Source organism: Colobus angolensis, unplaced genomic scaffold (genome assembly GCF_000951035.1).
Source record: "Colobus angolensis palliatus isolate OR3802 unplaced genomic scaffold, Cang.pa_1.0 Scaffold148, whole genome shotgun sequence".
Classification (NCBI taxonomy): domain Eukaryota; kingdom Metazoa; phylum Chordata; class Mammalia; order Primates; family Cercopithecidae; genus Colobus; species Colobus angolensis.
The window spans coordinates 5056300-5068315 of record NW_012114577.1 but is presented as its reverse complement, the minus strand read 5'-3'; the positions used below and the strand labels follow the sequence as shown (position 1 = coordinate 5068315).

The 12016-nt window shown below is 45.3% G+C and overlaps 1 protein-coding gene across 4 annotated transcripts in view; it reads right to left on the bottom strand.

Moving 5' to 3' along the window:
• Positions 1–3872: 3872 nt before the first annotated feature.
• MTR (5-methyltetrahydrofolate-homocysteine methyltransferase) overlaps positions 3873–12016 on the bottom strand; it is a 103634-nt gene continuing 95490 nt past the window's right edge. For all 4 annotated transcript variants that reach the window (XM_011935747.1, XM_011935746.1, XM_011935749.1 and 1 more), the window contains 5 exons: positions 10216–10412; positions 7309–7509; positions 6320–6512; positions 4744–4856; positions 3873–4311 (listed from right to left, as the gene is read on the bottom strand). In XM_011935747.1, the coding sequence (XP_011791137.1) occupies positions 4225–4311; positions 4744–4856; positions 6320–6512; positions 7309–7509; positions 10216–10412 (791 nt within the window). In that variant the 3' untranslated portion in view covers positions 3873–4224. The remainder of the gene's footprint in view (positions 4312–4743; positions 4857–6319; positions 6513–7308; positions 7510–10215; positions 10413–12016) is intronic.

Here is a 12016-nt window from a genome sequence, read left to right as displayed (position 1 = left end):
AGTGTTATGGTCTGACGTATCCCCCAAATCATGTTGAAATGGAATCCCCAGGATGATGGTATTTGGAGATGGCATCTTTGGGAGGTAATTAGGTCATGAAGGTGGAGCCCTCATGAATGGGATTAGTGCCCTTATAAGAGAAGGCCAGAGAGCAAGCTTACCCTCCACCCACTGTGAGAACATGAGAAGCTGGCCGCTGCATCCCAGAAGAGGGCCCTCACCAGAACCCGGCCATGATGGCACCATGATCTTGGACTTCCAGCCTCCCGAACTGTAAGAAATAAATGTCTGTTCTTTATAAGCCACCCAGTTTGTGGTATTCTGTTACAGCTGCAGCTAAGACTGGAGGGGTCAGGGGCAACTCCCAGGTTGATGGTGTTATTGACTGGCAGAAGAAATTCAGTCTCCCTGGAAGTTGGGTTAAAATAATTGTTTTTAAAGATTTCTGCGCTATCTGCAACCCTCTGTACTTGTGCTTTACCCTCAGCATATAATCCCTTTTCTGTCTGAAACACTCTCAATCCTACCTTTTCCTCCAATCTTATTTAACTGAGCCAAAAAATCTTCCACACCTCCCATTGTCTTCAACTTAGCAAAGCCAGCTGAGTCTGCCAACAGTCCCCACGATCCGGACGTTACTCTTGAAGGACTCACCGTGAGAAGGGCCCTCAGCAATCCCATTCCCAGAGCTCTTCGCAGCACTGGGTTCTGCAGACATGCTTTGAAACGCTCTTCCTTGCTTTCTTGGCATTGCACTCTCCCTCCTGGCTTCCTCCAACCCACAGCTGCTCCCCTGTTGGCTCCCCTCCTCCTCCTCCAGATTCTTTTTTCCTCATATGCTCCAAAGGTGATCCCACCGCACTGCAGCCTGACCTTCATCTCCACGATGATGTCTCTCAATTCTCACTCCAGATATTCTTTATAAATTCCAAAGTCTAGTATCCAACTGCCCATATTCAGTGTAGTCCCATTAAATCTTTCCAAAACTCATCCTTTTTCCCATCCCCTGGCGCCTGTCTTAGCAAATGGTCCTGCCATCCACTCATTCCCCAAAGCCTGATATCTGGGCACTGCTGGCAGCCACATGGATGCAGCACTCTCCCGCCCCTCACCTTTCCAGCTGCTGTTTACCCTAAGATGCTCTTCCTTTCCTTAAAAACTGTATTTGACAGCCGGGCGCAGTGGCTCAAGCCTGTAATCCCAGCACTTTGGGAGGCCGAGACGGGCGGATCACGAGGTCAGGAGATCAAGACCAACCTGGCTAACACAGTGAAACCCCATCTCTACTAAAAAAAAAATACAAAAAGCTAGCCGGGCGTGGTGGCAGGCACCTGTAGTCCCAGCTACTTGGGAGGCTGAGGCCAGAGAGTGGTGTGGACCCGGGAGGCGGAGCTTGCCGTGAGCTGAGATTCGGCCACTGCACTCCAGCCTGGGCGACACAGTGAGACTCTGTCTCAAAAAAAAAAAAAACAAACAAAACTGTATTTGACATGTACAAACATTAACTACAAAACCACCATACCAAATTTTAGCTTATCATTCCACTTTGCCTTTATTTTTTATATTTAATATTAAGAACATATTTAATATGTACAAAACTCTTATCTGTTAGTTATAAAGCATAATATATTAATAGTATATAGTAAACACTCATAAGTCTACCAGGAGGAACCAGAACAGCCGCATAACTTGACATCTACCTATGTGCTCCTGTCCCTTCCACTTCCTCCTTCTGTGGGTAATTACCACGCTCAATGTTGGTTTATTATTGTTACCTTCTTTTTTAATAGCATAGTTTTATTGTATATGTATGCTTAAACTACATATTCTTTGGTTTTGCTTATTTTTGAGCTCAATAAAAATAGTACACCACATGTGGTCTCTTTGAACTTGCTACTTTTCCTCAATATTTTCTGAGATTCATTCTTATTGTTAGCTATAGCTGTAGTTCACTCATTTCCACTACTGAATAATATCCTGTAGGACGAATATATATATATCTAATTATTCACCTATTTTCCTGCAGACAGACATACATTTCACTTTCTCCAGTTATGAACTATTATAAATACGTTATATGAACATTCTTACCCATTCCTCCTGGGGCCACATACAAGAGTTTGCTGGACGTACAGGTGGGAGTTGGAAGCAAGATCATAAGGTCTGCAAGTCTGTGAGGGAAAATTGTTTTTTAAAGCAGTGGTGCCTGTTTACACATCCACAATGTTGTACAAGTCCCTACAGATCTAACACCTGGTATTGTCAGATCCAACTTTTGCAAATCTTACGGATATAAAATGGAATCTCATTGTGGTCCTAATTCGTATTTCCCTGACCACCAATGCTACAGAACATGTATTTATTTAAAAGCCCTATTTATTTCCTCTTGTGTAGTCTTCTCTATTTTTCTATTTTTTTTTAAACAGGAATTCTCTATATTTGTGATTATGAATTCCGTGTCAGTTATTTGTATTATAAATGTCTTCTCAAGTTGTGGCTCATCTTCTCACTTCAAGTGTTTGCTTAATGTAAGTCTTTAGTTTTAACAGAATTCACTTAACCACCTTGTCATTTGTGATTACTACTTTATGTCTCAAGAGATTCTTTCCTGCCCTAAGGCTTTTTTCATCCAAACACTGACAATTTTTGCTTTCTGTATTAAAGCCCTTAACATATTTGGAACTTATCATTGGGTAAGGTGAGATAAATTAAAATTTCTTTTTTTCCCACATGAATAGCCATTGTTCTGGGACTACTTAGGGAGTGATCCTTCCTATCCCCACTGACCTGCCATGTCACCAGGTCATTTTGCAAAGGTCAACATATGCCTAGGCAAGTTTCTAGGCCCTTATTTTGTTCCCCTGCTCATAATGCCTACCTCTGCACCACATGACACTGTCTTGACAATAAAACTGGTATCACATAGGGTGTGTCTCCTCAATCTTTCCTTCATATTTAGAAGCATTTGGTAATTTTAAGTCCTTTGCTAATCCATATAAATTTAAACACCTGCTTGTTTCATTCAATAAAATCTCTGCTGGAATTTCCAATGGAAATGGTATTAAATCCATAGATCAATTTGGGGAGATCTGATACTTTTACAATCTTTAATATTCCTATTCATGAACAAAGACAGTTTTTCATTTGTTCCTCCCTTGCTTCTTTGTCTTCATCCTTCAAATCTCAAATCAGGACTCCAACGCTACCTTCTCCTGAATATTTCCACCACCATCTTCAAGTAGGATGAGTGTATATTTTGCATGCAAATTTTTGAGATAACTGCAATCATCCAAGAAAAAGATGACATGGGTGAGTTTGAGGCTTGTTGCTTGAGTGGTGGCATCATTCTTCATTATTGAATACATTGAGAATTGGAGGGGAGTAAGATGGTAAGAAATGAGTGATGTTATGCTGCCCACCTGTCCAACTATGCACAGGATATCAGAGCCCAGCTGAGAACCTGCTCAATCCTGAAAACAATTAGAAGATGTTAACAATCCTTAACAATAACTTTCTCTCCTCATTTCCTTTTTGTTTCCTCAGGGGCACGGAAATATGAAATTATGGGAGGATGAAAATGCCCAGAGAGCATGGCTGCTTGACCACACTGGGGCAAACGGCTTCAATGTTTCTGACAAGCAAGCAGTGAGAGCATGCCTTTTGCCAAAGGCAGTTCTGCAACCATTTCATCCAGCCTTTAGAAAATAGGTCTTCCGAAGAGAACAGAGCTACACCTTCCCCGTCAGAATCCACTGTTATAACCACTTAGATTAAAATGCCCCATTTCTCACAGTATCGTTTTGTCACAGGGTCACACTTCTCCATTCAACTCAGTTTCAGGCTTTTCTTCTAAGAGGAAAAAAAGAGGACTAAGTGGCCTCCTAGATTCCACTCTAAAAATAGAAAAAAGCAAGTTGACTTGCTTTGAAATGCAGAAGACCTGTCTTCAGTCTGTCCCCATCTCAGAGGGACCAGGGAAACTACAGGAGCCCTGTTCACTGCTCTTCACGCAAGGTCCTGAAAACACAGCACCTGTTTTCCAGGCACTGTAGGAAGACCCTGCTCCTCTACAAGGTTCCACTAAAGAGTCTTCGAAAACCAGAAGCAGGGAAGTGTCAGTCAGATGTACACAGGATTTTTGTTGTTGTTATTTTTAAGGCACTCCAGGTTGTGTTTCCTTGAGGTTCATCAAGAACAAAAAAGGCCAAAAAAAAAAAAAAAAAGTTAGTCTGTATCATATCCCAAGATGGGTCCAAGCCATTTCTCAACCTCAGCCACAGACATGTTCTTCCTCAATGCATAATCCTCAACCTGCAAAAGATGAGAAGCATTTTATTAAACCAACGTGATAAGACTTTTGGAATAGAAGTTTCCACAAGATTTGCCAAAAAACATTAAGTACCTTCCATTTCTTGTCTTAATAGCAATCTACAGAGTTAAATGTAGATAGACATTTATCTGCCAAGTTGCCTTATTCTCTGGGCAGAAAAACAACATGTAGTAAACATCTGATGCTTAGTAGCTGTGTGTGTGTGTGTGTGTGTGTGTGTGTGTGTGTGTGGTTTGCATGTAGAAATGAAGGCTACAATTGAGGTATTCTGCTGAAATCAAATTAAGACATTAACTGGAGTAAATTTCTTCATCCTTTCCCCTCACTTTATTCTCATTCACATTTAAAATGAAAGAGGTTCTAGAATTTCATTTGAACTAGGGAAGCCACATATAATGAAACAGCTAGCTTACCTGATCCTTGGAAATCTTCCCCACAGCAAAATATTTGGACTTCAAATTGGAGAAGTAGAGGCCTGAGACTGCTGAAGCAGGTGCCATTGCTAATGATTCTGTTAACCTAATGCCTAGAGAGAGCAACACGGGGACAATGCAATTACTGACTTAGTGTCTAGCACAGTGCCTGCAGCTGGCAGGCACTCAATGAACTCTTGTGGAACAAGTGAACCAAAGTGAACTCATGCCTTCTAGGTAAACACATGACACAGCATGAAAGCTGCGATAAGTCTAGCAAATTCCTGCCAGGTGAAGAAACAAATTCGGGACATGCAGATCTCCTCTAACCCAGAGGCACAGGCCTAGGAACGACTCTATACTCCTACCTCCGGCCATCCCAGATCAGTTACAGGCACCCTGATTTGCTCCTAAGCCTAGACCTTCTCAGGCAGGAACTCTACCCTTGGAGATGAGAACACCAGCTGAAGAGCTCTCCACGGGCTCTGTGCGGCCACTGGTACCAGGGATGACTGACAGCGCCAGTGAACAAGGAGCCCACAACATTGTGAGAAAGAAGAGACAGTTTTCCTTGGGATCTGAGAGCTCAAACAGACCCTCAAGGATATCTATTCGAAGCCACTCGTTTTATGGACAAGGAAATAGAGCAACATGAAGGATGAGTGCTTTGCCAGGGTTGCCCAGCTAGCTTATGGCAGAAACAGGACTCAAACCCAGATCTCATGACTCCTAGAGTCAGTGTTGTTCCTGCTGAAGCAGATGCAGCACTGCTCATGGTTTCTCACTGAAATCTGGATGCCTTTATCAGCTTTGATGGCATGCTTTCTATTAATTCTGCTGAAAATTGTAAGCTTAGCCTGGGCCATCTCAACTACATCAACTCTGCAGTAATGACAGAACCAGCACATCAATGTGACAATGTGCAGCCACAGAACCACAAGCAATTCAGCTCTAGGCACAGGACGCTGAGGCTGTGTGTCGGCGTCTGGGCCTTTGTCTCAGAAGGGCACATGCCAGCTTCTCGTTTTCAGCTATTAGAATCAATCCACAGGCAAAACATAACAGAGAATTATGATTACAGATGAGTATAAATGTTAGTATCAGGGTAAAAGTAAAGAGAAGAGAGGGCTGAAGGGAAGGCCAGGCGCTCTGCAAGACCAGTGCCCAGGGACACTATCCATAAGCAATGGGACAAGAGCGTGAAGCATGTGAGGTTACTGAGGGACAAAGGTCGGTCTCTAAGGGAAGGATTAAAGACATGACCATGCCTGTGACAGGAAACTGGTGCAGGAGAGACACGGGATGGTATATGTAAGCTAAACTCCCATCTATTGTAGGCCAAGAGGAAATAATTTAAATTGAAATTTCTAAAACTGATGATGTAAGAATACTAATCAGTAATACTGAAATAAAATGCCAGAATAAATAGCTACACGTGAAAAAGAACAGCATAAGGGACAATGTGATGAGAAGCCCTTCCATTTTAAAAACATGTTTAACCCTCAGTGCCATTATGTTGATAAGACTCTATCTACTGACGAAGGACGACAGGAACCCGCGGCCTTCTGGCTCATACCCGTAGACTGCTCGATGTCCGCGAGTCTCCACATGGTGAGCTTCTCGGTGTGGTCGGGCTGGCTGGGGTAGCCGGGAGCCGGGCGGATGCCCTCATACCGCAGCCTGCGCAGGTCTGCGACGTCCAGCTGCTCACTGCCACAGTAGGCCCACAGGTCTCGGCGAACCCTTTCATGGAGCTCTTCTGCAAAGGCCTTGGGACCCAGGGCACCAGGCGTGCTTAGGCAGTGGTGGGGGCTCACGGCACCAGTGCAGCCTCCACCCGCGGAATCACAGCCATGAGGACAGCCTCCCTCATCTGGACCACAGCCAGCGGGAATTTGGCAAGAGGGAACAGGCTGGATTCTCTATTGGTTTGTACTTTCATTAGCTGCTCTGCAGTTCAATTTTGGCCTCAACCTGAGCTCTGAAGGACCACCCTTAATGACCCGAGGATTTTCTACCTTAAAACTTAACAATTTCCCTAAAGGTCAATCCAAAGCTCCACTGGCCAGAAAGAGCAGCTGGGACCATACAGCTGCTAGTTCCTCCACTGTTCACTGCAGGAGAAGGGAGAGGCTCTCCCCAGGGCCAAAGCTACCCCCATTCCATGCATAGGAAGATGAAGAATCTATAGACGACACCAGCATTACAATGAGGTGCTCTGAAATAAAAATTTGTTTTTAATTTTTTGGGGTACTGAGGAAAATGTCACATCACAACAAGCAAAGAGAGACAACAGAGATAAGGCAGAAGTAAAGGCTCTAAGAGCAACAGCCAATTATGGCACCATTCAAGGTTTTTCTTTGCCCCAAAGATAACGTACACAAGCAATCTGGGGATACATAATATTAAAATATGTGTAATGTTAAAGTCAGCGGCATCCAACTCAAGAAAAAAAAAAAAAAGACACTGGTTCTAAGGGCTGATCAGTTTTCAGGCACCCACCCCAGGCTCCCTACCCCACCTGGCCTCTGTCCTCAGCCCCTTGGCACGATGCCCCTGCCTTACCTCTGCCAGCCGGTCCCCCAGCGCCTTGACCATGATGCTGCTGTAGTCGTCACCGTCCTCCTCATAGGCCTTGCTCAGTTCTTCCACCCCAAAGCAGGCAACGGCAAACAGGCCCAGGTAGTCACGGATGCCAGAATGCAGAGGAGCAATGAAGTCCGAAAGGCAGTAGTACGGCTCTGTGCTGGCAGAGTCCTTCTCGGCCTTAAAACCAAGCAGTGTGCAGGGACGCCATTAGCAGGAACGTGGCACCAGCATACCATGAGGAGCAATCAGGCAGCTTCAAATGAGAACAAGCTTCACAACACACAGATGGCAGCCTGTATTGTGCACTGTTCTATCCCCAGTACTTGGAATGGTGTCTGACACATAGTATTCAATAAATATTTGTAAGATAAACAAATGAAATGAGATTTTAAAAAATGTATGACATGACATTTATGTGTAACATAAACAGTCAAGACAGCAGCTCATTCGCTCATTCCCGCACGGACCAAACATTTACTGAATGCCTTCAGGCACTGTGCTGACGTCACGGTTTTTGGTTTTTTTTTTAAGTTTGTCCCCAAGTGTTTTCAATTAAGTCCAGCAACATGTTTGAAAGAGATCCAATAAATAGAAGCGCCTCTACTCTGCATCAACTGAAGCAGTTCAAACAACACACTGCTGGGGTCAGCAATGCCCAGGCCACGTGCTGGCTAACATGTGGGGTGGAGTCGGGGGTCATTCAGGAGCTGGCTGAGGACACCAGGGCCGGCCGGGCACCAAACCAAGAATTCAGCAGGATTTGCTTCTGGATTCTCTCCACAGCCCTGGGGCCTATCCTCCCCCATTTTTCACCCCTCAGCTGATAAGCAACTCTTCCCTGCAACTAAGGTAACAAATAAGGTCTTATACATATTTAAAAAATCAATAAATATTTGCTGAGAAGGTAAACAGCTTATAACTAATACTCATTCAGTGGTTATTCTATGCCTGTTCTTGACACTTTATATGAATTACTATTTAACCCCTTCAGCCACCTTGTGACATAAGTGATACCATCAGCTCCATTTTACAGACCAGAAATCAGGGGCACAGGAAGCTTCATCAACTGGCCCAAGGACAGACAGTGGGAGGGCCAGGGGGCTGGTACCACAACCCATGCTCCTGCATATATGGTACTGCTTAGGACTGAGCAATTAATGAGTGGCCAACCAGACACTTCACAGCTCACTGCCCACCGTGGAAGCAAGTGCAGCTTCACTGACACAGGGCAGAAAATTGTTAAGTGCAGGCGAGGAGGTGTTTGGTAATGGCACACAGGAATGTCACAGAGCTTAGGGAAAGCTGTGCATGGGGAAGCCGTTTTCCATGTACACTTGGCCCATCAATTATTCTTTGCTAACAAAGGCCAGAGGGGGACCCAACGCTTCCCTGCACCACAGGAGAGACAGATCACAGAGCCCCATGGTACCTTAGAAGAGACAGCAATCAGAGCCTACTCAGAAGAGCAGACTCCCAGAGTAACAAGGCACTGCTGCCAGAATGTTCCAGAGTGCACTGGAGGAAAGCCCCTCCTGAGAAATCACTACCTGGGTAGGTAATGCATGTGCCTGGCCCAGTTCCCCTCTCCAAAGGCTATTAAAAAGGTGAACTCTGAGAATTCATTCTATTAAATGCCCTAATATGTCACAGACTGCCTGGACATGAATGGTACTGGAAGTAAAAAGAGATCACAGAGGACACAGGACTTGAAAGATGAAAGACTGGGCTGGAGCAGAGGTTTCTGAACACAGTTATGTCTGTAAAAGAAAAGCCACAGATTCCCTCATAAGGAGGGGCTGGAACTTAACATTAGAACCCCCATACCTTGTATTCTGTGGTGTTTGAGCCTGGGTGCACACAGTAAGGATTTATTGAGCCTGAGTACATATGGTAAGGACGTAGCTGTCCTTGTTTATCTCTTCATGGTACTGTTTAAGGCCCCAAATTTAAGAATCCTTTCAGCTCTTGTTATGGTCAAAATATCGATGATTATGAATTATATTGTGGTTGGGATTAAAATGCGCCACTATCTTTTTTGTTTGCTTGTTTTTTAGAGACAGGGTCTTGCTCTGTTGCCCAGGTTGGAGTACAGTGGCATGATCACTGGGCTCAAGTGATCCTCCCACCTCATCCTCCCGAGTAGCTGGCTGAAGGAATACAGGCATGCACTCCCCAATGCACGGCTCATTTTTAAATTTGTTTTGTAGAGGCAGGGTCTTGCCGTCTTGCCCGGGCTGGTCTCACACTTCTGGGCTCAAGCAATCCTCCCACCTCAGCCTCTCAAAGTGCTGGGATTACAGGTGTGAGCCACTGTGTCCAGCCAACACTGTTATTTCTGAATGACTGAAAATGGCAGTAAAACAGAAAGAATAATTTACTGCAAATTATTAAATTTGTTAATGACTGGTGAATTCTGGCTCCAATTCTTGATTAAGACACTCTTTTTTACAGCAGCTAAAGGGACATGCATATGATATCTGCCTTTTCAAAGGTGGCGGGGATGAGAGAGAAGTTGCTGGAAGAGTCTGTTCTCACCACTCAAAAGAAAAGAAGTCAGCACAGTCAAAGAACAAATGAGTGTTCTCTTTCTTCAGAAGCTAAGAAGACTGAGATCCTGACGTGTGACCACCTGAGACAGCAGCAATGGTCCTCGTCTATCCATGGAACACGACATGAAATGCCTCACTCCTGCTGAGTGGCCCTGCCTCTGACACCCATGGTGGTGCCTTCGCTCCTCCATCCTTACAGATGGCTTGGGCTTGGGCATATGACTGGTCATCTGGGAGCAGGTAAAGCAGACTCTCATTTATGCAAAGCTATTTTGTTTAGTGCTTAAACTCACAAGTGAAAGCAGCGTGCTGGCTGTCAGTACACCACCCATACCTGTTGCCTTAACCCATAGAAGGTGGCTATGGGCTCTGCAGCCTGGGGCACGGCACTCTCTGTGTACAGGTGAATGTCGTCTTGGATACTCTGTGCTGGCCAGAACCCAACCACACCCCGGGCTTGGAGTTTCTTTTGATTAATCAGTGTGTTCAGCATATTTTGGGCATCATCGTAGACCTTTTTGGCCTCTTCACCTATTAGAAAAACATAATTAGAATTCACTTAAAGATGCCGAAAATAACCATCAAACAATGCTTCTTTTAAAAGCCATTACCCCTCCTCAGACACCTTCCCTCTTCAGGCTTCTCCATTTTCCTCAAATGCCTTCTGGTATTTGCCATTGACCCAGCTTAAAGTGGAACAGCCAGGGTTTTGTGGTTCCCGCTAAGTGCAGCTCCCACAGTCTGCTTCTCCCAGTTCAAGCCACTTAAGTTTTCCATTGGACAAAAAGCAGAGAGCCAAAGCTGTGGCTCCCCAAAGCATTCTGTCAGAGGGGACGAGAAAAAGCAGGCCAATTCCTCACTCACTGACGTTCCTCATGCATGTACAACTCCACTGACTTCTCAGTGACCTCTGGGAGACATGACCCGTGCCTCACATTCTGTGGTGCTTTTAATCCCAACCACAATATAATTCATAACAATTGATATTTTGAACATAACAACATCTGAAGGGATTCTTATATTTGGGGGCTTAAACAGTGCCATGAAGAGTTAAAAAAGGACAGCTACATCCTTACCATATGCACTCAGGCTCAGTAAATTGTTACTGTATGCATTCAGGCTCAGACACCACAGAATACAAGGCACGGTGCATACAAGGCACAGGCCATGTCCCCTAGAGGTCACTGTGAAGTCAGTGGAATTGTATATGAACAGGGAACGTCAGTGGTAAGGGGTGAAGTATGGCCCAAACCCTCACACGTGCCTTCAGTGCTCCACCTGGCTGGCCTGCTCCCGGACCGGCAGTACGAGCGAGGCTCCCAGGACACCCTCTCGGTTTCTGTGTCTGTGAGACTGGGTCATCCTGCCCATAGTGAGAAGCCTGCCCTACGGTCCCTGGACAGCTCACCTGTGATGATTCAGGGGCAGCACACTGAGAAGCCCCTTGCCCACCATCACGTTCCTGGCTACCTGAGAGCTCCTGAGTCTCAGCATCCTAACACGTACACCCAGGCCCACCCCCCATGGGAAACCTGGCAATAATTTGGTTTCTAGGCTCCTCTCAGCCCTAATCCCATGCTTCTGTGAGCCTACCCCTCCCTGTTGCTCTGATCTGGCTACTACCTGATCCTTTCAATGGCTTTGCATTTGGATTCTGTGTCTCTGTTGGTGGATTTTGGGGTGAGGCTAGAAGTGAGAAGTGAGGGGTAGTAATTTATCACCTCACCTACTTCTCTAGTTTACACCCCAAATTCCCATTCCCTCCCCAATGCTCCAAGCACAATGGGCTCCTTGCAATTCCCCAAACAGGCACATGTGCCTATGACTTCTCACACTGTCTCCTCTACCTGGAATGTCCTTTTCTTCAACACCGTATCACATCCACAGTTCCAGCCATGGCAACTCCCACTGACTCCTCAAAAACAGTTCAAACACCACCTCGTCCAGGAAGTCTGCCCTGACTACCCAGTCTGAGCTCTGTCTCCTCTTGTGTCCATAGGAGCCCAGGCAGGGCCCATTACTATTGGCTGTGCCAGCTAGTCGGGTGCTAGACGGCAGGGATTTTGTTGTCTTCCATTTATCCCTAGTGCCCAACAAGTAACTGACGTCAATAGACATGTATTAAAAGAATAAAG